At 39.7% G+C, this 9,472-nt stretch overlaps 1 gene segment (V, D, J or C); it reads right to left on the bottom strand.

The window, feature by feature from the left end:
* Nucleotides 1-5,793: 5,793 nt before the first annotated feature.
* LOC124108949 (Ig lambda-2 chain V region-like) lies at nucleotides 5,794-9,049 on the bottom strand. The segment is given in 3 exon segments: nucleotides 5,794-5,894; nucleotides 8,486-8,815; nucleotides 8,916-9,049. Coding segments are annotated over 3 exon segments (477 nt in total).
* Between the last annotated feature and the right edge of the window lie 423 nt (nucleotides 9,050-9,472).

The raw sequence follows: 9,472 nt of genomic DNA, 5'->3' as shown, positions 1-9,472 counted from the left end.
GGATGAAAAAGGCAATATCACAACAGACACTACAGAAATACAGAAGACAATTAGAAATTATTTTGAAAACCTATATTCCAATAAAATAGAAGATAGTGAAGACATTGATAAATTCCTTAAGTCATATGATTTGCCCAGACTGAGTCAGGAGGATACTCACAACTTAAACAGACCAATAACAATAGATGAAATAGAAGAAGCAATCAAAAGACTTCCAACCAAGAAAAGCCCAGGACCGGATGGGTATACAGCGGAGTTTTACAAAACCTTTAAGGAAGAATTAATACCAATATTTTTCAAGTTATTTCAGGAAATAGAAAAAGAAGGAGCTCTGCCAAATTCATTCTATGAGGCCAACATCACCCTGATTCCGAAACCAGACAAAGACACCTCAAAGAAAGAAAACTACAGACCAATATCTCTGATGAACATAGATGCAAAAATCCTCAATAAAATTCTGGCGAACCAGATACAAAGGCACATCAAAAAAATTGTGCACCATGATCAAGTTGGATTCATCCCTGGGATGCAAGGATGGTTCAATATACGGAAATCAATAAATGTTATTCACCACATCAATAGACTTAAAAATAAGAACCATATGATCATCTCAATAGACGCAGAAAAAGCATTCGACAAAGTACAGCATCCCTTTATGTTCAAAACATTAGAAAAACTAGGGATAACAGGAACTTACCTCGACATTGTAAAAGCTATCTATGCTAAGCCTCAGGCTAGCATCATTCTCAATGGAGAAAAATTGAAGGCATTCCCCCTAAAATCTGGAACAAGACAGGGATGCCCTCTATCACCACTTCTATTCAATATAGTTCTCGAAACACTGGCCAGAGCAATTAGACAGATGAAAGAAATTAAAGGCATAAAAATAGGAAAGGAAGAACTTAAATTATCACTATTTGCAGATGACATGATTCTATACCTAGAAGACCCAAAAGGGTCTACAAAAAAACTACTAGAACTAATAAATGAATTCAGCAAAGTGGCAGGATATAAAATCAGCACGCATAAATCAAAGGCATTTCTGTATATCAGCGACAAAACTTCTGAAATGGAAATGAGGAAAAACACTCCATTCACAATATCCTCAAAAAAAATAAAATACTTGGGAATCAACCTAACAAGAGAGGTGAAAGATTTATATAATGAAAACTACAAAACCCTAAAAAGAGAAGTAGAAGAAGATCTTAGAAGATGGAAAAATATACCCTGTTCATGGATAGGCAGAACTAACATCATCAAAATGGCGATATTACCAAAAGTTCTCTATAGGTTTAATGCAATGCCAATCAAAATCCCAACGGCATTTCTTGTAGAAATGGATAAAGCAATCATGAAATTCATATGGAAAAATAAAAGACCCAGAATAGCAAAAGCAATTCTAAGCAGGAAGTGTGAATCAGGCGGTATAGCGATACCAGACTTAAAACTATATTACAGAGCAATAGTAACAAAAACAGCATGGTACTGGTACCAAAACAGGAGGGTGGACCAATGGTACAGAATAGAGGACACAGAGACTAATCCACAAAGCTACAACTATCTTATATTTGATAAAGGAGCTAAAAGCATGCAATGGAGGGAGGATAGCATCTTCAACAAATGGTGCTGGGAAAACTGGAAATCCATATGCAACAAAATGAAACTGAATCCCCTCCTCTCGCCATGCACAAAAGTTAACTCAAAGTGGATCAAGGAGCTAGATATCAAATCAGAGACTCTGCGTCTGATAGAAGAAAAAGTTGGCTCCGATCTACATATTGTAGGGTCGGGCTCCAAATTCCTTAATAGGACACCCATAGCACAAAAGTTGATAACAAAAATCAACAAATGGGACTTACTTAAACTGAAAAGTTTTCTCTCAGCAAGAGAAACAATAAAAGAGGTAAATAGGGAGCCTACATCATGGGAACAAATTTTTACTCCTCACACTTCAGATAGAGCCCTAATATCCAGAGTATACAAAGAACTCAAAAAATTAAACAATAAGAAAACAAATAACCCAATCAACAAATGGGCCAAAGACCTGAACAGACACTTCTCAGAGGAGGACATACAATCAATCAACAAGTACATGAAAAAATGCTCACCATCTCTAGCAGTCAGAGAAATGCAAATCAAAACCACCCTAAGATACCATCTCACTCCAGTAAGATTGGCAGCCATTATGAAGTCAAACAACAACAAGTGCTGGAGAGGATGTGGGGAAAAGGGTACTCTTGTACATTGCTGGTGGGACTGCAAACTGGTGCGGCCAATCTGGAAAACAGTATGGAGACTCCTGGGAAAGCTGGGAATGGAACCACCATTTGACCCAGCTATTGCCCTTCTTGGACTTTTCCCTGAAGACCTTAAAAGAGCGTACTACAGGGATACTGCTACATCGATGTTCATAGCAGCACAATTCACAATTGCTAGACTGTGGAACCAACCCAGATGCCCTTCAATAGATGAATGGATAAAAAAAATGTGGCATTTATACACCATGGAGTATTACGCAGCACTAAAAAATGACAAAATCATAGAATTTGCAGGGAAATGGATGGCACTAGAGCAGATTATGCTTAGTGAAGCTAGCCAATCCCTAAAAAACAAATACCAAATGTCTTCTTTGATATAATGAGAGCAACTAAGAACAGAGCAGGGAGGAAGAGCAGGAAGAAAAGATTAACATTAAACAGATACATGAGGTGGGATGGAAAGGGAGAGAAAAGGGAAATTGCATGGTAATGGAGGGAGACCCTCATTGTTATACAAAATTACATATAAGAGGTTGTGAGGGGAATGGGAAAATAAACAAGGAGAGATATGAATTACAGTGGATGGGGTAGAGAGAGAAGATGGGAGGGGAGGGAGGGGGGATGGTAGAGGATAGGAAAGGTAGCAGAATACAACAGTTACTAATAGGGCATTATGTAAAAATGTGGATGTGTAACCGATGTGATTCTGCAATCTGTATTTGGGGTAAAATTGGGAGTTCATAACCAACTTGAATCTAATGTATGAAATATGATATGTGAAGAGCTTTATAATGTTTTGAACAACCAATAAAAAAAAATTAAAAAAAAAATTACTAGATGCACTTAAATCCTGAAATGTATATATGTTTATAAGCCAGAAACTTCCATAAAAATATATTGTAGGATCCAGAAATGGTGGTTCACACCTGTAATCCCTGTGGCTCAGGAGGCTGAGGCAGGAGGATTAAGAATTCAAAGCCAGCCTCAGCAAAAGCGAGGCACTGAGCAAGTCAGTGAGACCCTGTCTCTAAATAAAATACAAAATAGAGCCAAGGATATAGCTCAGTGGTTGAGTGCCCCTGAGTTCAATCCTCAGTGCAAACAACAACAACAAAAATATATTGTAGGGATGTGGATATATCTTAGTCGGGAGTACTTACCTTCCATGCACAAGGCCCTGGGTTCAATCCTCAGCAGTGCGTGCACATGTGCACACACACACACACACACATAAAAACAACCACCATCACAAAAAAACCTGTAATATCCACATTTCCTAGATTTGAGAAAATATAATGTGCTTTATTGAAATAATGTAATGAAAGCTAAACTTTATTTGCACAGTGAATGAGGGTAATTTTTTTGTTGTTGTTCCGGGATGGCAAAACAGAACATGAGACATTTTCCTAAGAAAACAAAAATGTTTGGTCAGCCTTTTCAGCTGATCCAGATTTTACACTTTTCTGTAAATCTGGAAAGAATTGGTCTCTAGTTCCTGGAAAATCTCCTCCTAAGTCAGGAATATGATTTTGTCCACTTTGGACTCAAGGTGGAGTAAGAATCATTGGTGGGTCTTTACTTCACTTTCCTCCCATTTAGCTGGTTGGAGAGCTGAGACAGGGCTCATTTGTCCTTAGTCCCAGGGGTCATTCATAGTCTCAGGCTTGACCAAGGGTTGGTTTATATCATAGTTCCTCATGTGACTGTCCCTGTGTGATACACCACTTGACACCAGCCAGCAGTGGTACTCAGCCTTGTCCTCAGCCAACTGCAGACAACTGGTGTACTCTGCTTCAAACCTTGAAATCTCTGACTTGGCATTGATTTTTCATTGAGGTGGACTTAGTTTCGGCCACACTGGTCTCAGAGTGAGTAGCCTATGGAAAACTGTGAGAGAGGGTCAGAATCAGAAACAGCAGGGTGACAGAACCCTGCAGTGGCTCTTGTGAGTAAAGGGTAATGATGGTTACAGGAACTTGTCACAGCAGTGAGGACATTGTGTATCTCCATTCCAAGAGAGTGATCAGTTTCCCAACTGTCTCCCTTGCATCCTCCTCTCACAAATACCTTGCAAAAACATCTGTTGTGGAACCCTTATATAATAGTCCACTCAATGGAGATATATTTTGGCCATATTTACACCAATTGAAGCTGCATAATCTTGGCCATTCTACTCTGTGTCAGTATAATCCTGATTACTAACCTGAATTCAGTGACATGTCCATAGAGGCTAATCTCTTGGTCATGTATGTTTTCCACTGCATGTGCTCAGTGTCATTCCCTTCCTAAAGTCAAGAAAATGTTACACTTTTGTATAAGTCTGGTCAGGGTGGCAGAATGAAAGGTGAGGGGTTCAAGGTGATCTTAACCATACTCCCTGGAAGTATAGCAGACATACAGAAATTACATTTTTTGGGGGCAAACAAAGTCTTAAGCACACTTTAAGGAACCAAATATTATACTCTACCACTGAACAGGACTTGGATATGAGGAAACAGTGATACAATCTGCACACATTCTAGGTGAAGAGGCTTTGTCAACATATCCACTTCCAACCTGAACACCTTTATGGTGGTTCACCCCATCAATGTTTCTAACCACCAATTATTAGAAATGACTTCAATTTTCTGAGACCAGATTAAGAATGATTTGTGATTTATGATACAAATGATCCTGCCTGTTGAATTTACACAACTATCCCAGGCTAGTGCTTCTAATGGGCGGATTATAAAGCTTTTCCAGTGTGCTTTTCTCCACAGTTTGGCATCAGACCCAGAGGGAAAAAGTAGCATGCACAAAACCTATTTTCACAGATGGTGGGCATACAGAGTGTTTTAGTAAACTTTTCATTACTGTGACAAAATACATGGCCAGAACAACTTAAAGGAGAAAAATTGACTTGGGCTTACGGTTTGAGAGGTCTCAGTCCATGATCATCTGACTCCATTATTCTGGACCTGAGGTGAGGTAGAATATCATGGTAGAAATGTGTGGTGTGGAGGAAAGCTGCACATCTCATGATGTGCAGAAAGCAGAAAGACAGATTGTGTGCATAAAGAGCCAGGAACAAGGCAGAAGTGAATTATTTCCTCCAGCCACACCTCATCTCTCCCTGTTACCACTCAGTAGTCCTTTCAAATTATCAATCTAAAATTGGGTGTCATCATTTTTATAATATCATTATCTAATGTAACCACTGAAAATTCCTACATTGTCTGACATGTAAACATTTGAGGAGACACTTCTATAGCCTCATTCAGGACACTTCCAGCTTAGAGCTCTGTATTCTTTTAAGTTCTTCAAGCATCTGTCCCGGGTGTCTCAAATCCACAAGGTAGTAGGGGATAGTCTGACCTCTATGAATGTCCCTTGAATACATTTTACTAGGTTTTAGAATGAAAGGAACCTCTATGTGGGGTGGAGTAGCACTTAGACCTCCTGATGTTTATTCCAGAAATATATTTTTTTTATCTTAGTTGCTTCAGTCTTAACCCATTTTGTGCCCCTGAGTATATATAGCAGGAAAGATCTCAGCCTAGTTCTTGACATCTGTGCATTCTTCCTTAGATGTATCATTGTTTCCTTTGAAGATGGAGCATGTGCCATATGGTGGGACATAACCACTGGGAACTTCACCTGAAACAAGAATGGGAAGGACATACTAAGTTGAAGTCACTCCTTTAACTTACTGAACTCATTGATTCTCAGAGTGCTGATTTGGAGACTCCACAGACAGAATACAGTGAAATTCTTTCTCAGGCATGTTTCCAAGAAGTTCCCACTTCTTGGAAGACAGAATGCCACACCTTCCCCACCTGTCACATCAGTGAGTACCCTGAAGGTGCAGCAATTATTGTCAGCAGATGAATCTGACAACATTCTTTCCCAATGTTACTTGTCATTGACTGAGTTGGGAGATTTGCTGGAGGTAGAAGAGTACTGGCCACAGATGAAATGAAAGGGTCAGGAGAAAAGATATAGGAGGAATAGGAAGTACTTTTTTACTAATTTTTATTTTGCATTTCATTATTAATGTAAATTTATTTTATAAAATTTAATAAAATTATCAGTATTTCAAAATTATCAGTATTGGTGAAATAGATTAGAGTATAGATAATATAAGACACAGGTACGGCTGAACATCCCAGTACTGATAATTGAAAGACATACTGAGCCCTGGGTTAGGCCTTGCCCTGAGGGAAGTGGAGAAGGAACCCCAGGATGTGACAGGCAGGGAGTCAATGTTAGGTGTCTGAATTTCTCTACTGTTCTTACGTCTGGAAAGTGGTGGGGCCTTTAGGAGTATTTATATTCATGGTTTTGCTGTTTTACCTCTATTGCGTCTACTCAATTTAGATTGATGTCAATGGATGAGAGCTAGTGTGGCTTGTTATGGGGGGATGCAGGGAACAGTCTATGGAAAAGGCACATCTCAAATAAAGCTTAGAATAAGATGTCTCCAATAATCATTAAATCTATTAACCAATTATCTTCTATCTCCCCTCTACCCATCCCCATGTAACCAGTGGATTAAAAAACTGGACATGGCAGAAGAACACAAGATTTCAGGAGCCTATCACCATGGGGGAAGAAGCAGAGAGGTACCTTGGGAGATGCTGCTTGACCAGGTGAGAGCTTCCTTTGGAGTATGATTTTTATTCCTCTAGTTCAAAAAGTTCTGTGATGAATTTCAACATCATCTCAAGCAACAAGTAGGGCAGGGTGATTCATGGGATTAACTTGGTAAACTTATTGAGTTTAGAGAACATGAGACATAATATAATCAGTAGATGGGTTTCTCCTGTATGTGGGATTTAAGGAGCTTCTCTAAGGTGTGTGATTCTGAAAAAGATGACCCCCTTCTGCCATAAGGGAGGACTGTGTCATAGGAGATGGCATATCCTTTGGAAGACATGAATGTTGGGTTTCTACCCCACTAAATTTGTAAGAAATAAGGGTAATCTTTGTATACTCAAATATCTAAAATGGTTTGGCAGAATATATCAAAACTATTCTCCTCTACAATATCATTAAAGTGGTCTTTTATAATTTCAAACATAACTTTGAAATTTCTTTTTTTCATATTTTATTGGTGCATTATAGCTGTGCACAATGGAGGGATTTGTTGTTCCATATTCATACATGCACACAATATAATAGTCTACTTGAAGCAATATCATTCCTCAGCATTTCCCCTTTCCCTTTCACCTTCCTCCTTCTTCTCTTGGTCCTATTCTTCTACTCTAGTGATCTCCCTTTGATTCTCATGAGATTCCCTACCTTTGAATTTCTTTTAGTTGAATTTTTGGAGAGAAGAATTCAGATAATTCACGTGAAGAGTAGCGTTGACTTCAAGAGGCATGAGCCTTGTCCCCTAACAGTTCTGCCCTGCAGATTCTTGTCCTGTGACATGCAGTCAACCCGCCAATCCAAACCTGTACTTCAGGGCCCTCAGCACACTGTGGGGTCCTGTGGAGTCTCTATGGGGAGCATTCACTGAAAGCACAGGAGACAGGGTTTCAGCTCAATGATTCAGGTTTTACAGGGAGGATGAATTTTGGTAAATTAGCTTAAGATTGAGGAAAAAAGTTGCATTGGCTGAAGTACATGTACAGGTACACTTACCTGAAAATTTACATTCCATATTAAATTTTGGAAGCTACCTCTGTAGCTTCTATCATTTCTGTGCATTTTAGGTCACATTCCTTTGGATCTTCTTTTTTTCTCATTTTAGAACATTTTATACTTTTCTAAAAATGTGGTGAGAAGAACATATAATGTTACATTGTTTCAATGATATTTATCCTACATTTCACTTTATATAATCCATTGCTATCTTTATATACATATAATCATAACTGTGTATTGTATCACCATAATACCAAACTATTCTCTTAGCATCAAAATGCTGCTAAGCTGAAATCAGGGTGTGTTTGTGTTTTTTTTTTTTTTTGGTGTGTGTACATGTATGTATCTATAATTTTTGCCACTTCTATCCATAATTGTGCAACACATGACAGAGTTATGCACTGACTTTCAAGAATACATCTTTATGATTAAATATGTATTAAAACATTTTGGAGCCTTGAACAATAATTTGATGGCATTTTCTGGAGCAATTGAAAAGAGGTATGCTAAGCCCACATTAGCTCAATGCAGCATCATTGTCAGAAGATGAGAGGTGTTAGGACCAAGAGTGAGTCTGAGTTAGGGTGTTTGTGTCTCACTTCCCCACCTGCACGTGTCACTGTGGAAATGGTTGCTGAACCACAGAACACAGTAATAGGTGGCCTCATCCTCAGTCTGGGCCCCTGTGATGGTGAGGGCAGCCTTGTCTCCAAGCAGGGAACCTGAGAATCGGGCAGGGACTCCTGGAACCCGATTACTGGTGCCACCTATTACACCCTGAGGTACCTGGTAGGGCTTCTGTTGGACCCAGCCTGCATAGTTACTGGTGGTGACGGCCCCAGTACTGGAGCCACAAGTGAGTGTGACTGTCCCTCCTGGAGTTGTGGTCAGTGAAGTTTCCTGAGTCACCACAGCCTGGGAAGTGGAGCCTGAATACAGAGAGACCCAATGATCAGGAGAGGATTTGTGGCATGAAGATTTAGTGTTGCCTTCCTCACCCCAATTATAGCCCTGAAAGTTCCCCCTGACCTGTGCAGTGAGCCAGAAGTGTGAGCAGGAGAGGAGCCCACGTCATGGTGCAGATAGGCCAGGGCTGAGCTTTTCAAGTCTGTTCATCACACGGGCAGCTCCACAGCTTTTATTATGACTCTTAACACCTGTTTGGTGGGGAAGAAGGTGGGACTCTCATTCAAATGAGCTCCTCTCCAAGGGCAACTCAGCCAATTCACAGCTACTGAGGTTTCATGCACCAGTGACCACTGTTCAGGTTCATGGCCTGGAGACCAATGTTCTAGCTGCCGTTTTTTTGTTTTTTATTTTAGAGCTTGAGAAGCAGTGCCCTCGTATTTTCTAGAGGGCTTCAACCATGGACTCTAAACTCCATCAGGTCTTTCCCTATTTGTAACGAGAAGCCTGGTCTACATTGCTTCAATGTAAAGGAGTGAATGAGAAAAGCATTACAAAGTGACAGTGGATTATTAAATTAAACGTGGGGAAGTAATTTGTACTTCGTTTATGTCTTCACCAAACTTGTTACTTCACAAAAGAAGCTATGTCAGTGACCATTGGAGAGGTGTTTGGGAGAA

Source organism: Marmota monax, unplaced genomic scaffold, assembly GCF_021218885.2.
Source record: "Marmota monax isolate L192 unplaced genomic scaffold, Marmota_monax_Labrador192_F-V1.1 WCK01_AAM20220418_F8-fsc00414, whole genome shotgun sequence".
Classification (NCBI taxonomy): Eukaryota; Metazoa; Chordata; class Mammalia; order Rodentia; family Sciuridae; genus Marmota; species Marmota monax.
The sequence above is the reverse complement of the archived record's forward strand: the minus strand, read 5'-3'. Positions and strand labels throughout refer to the sequence as shown.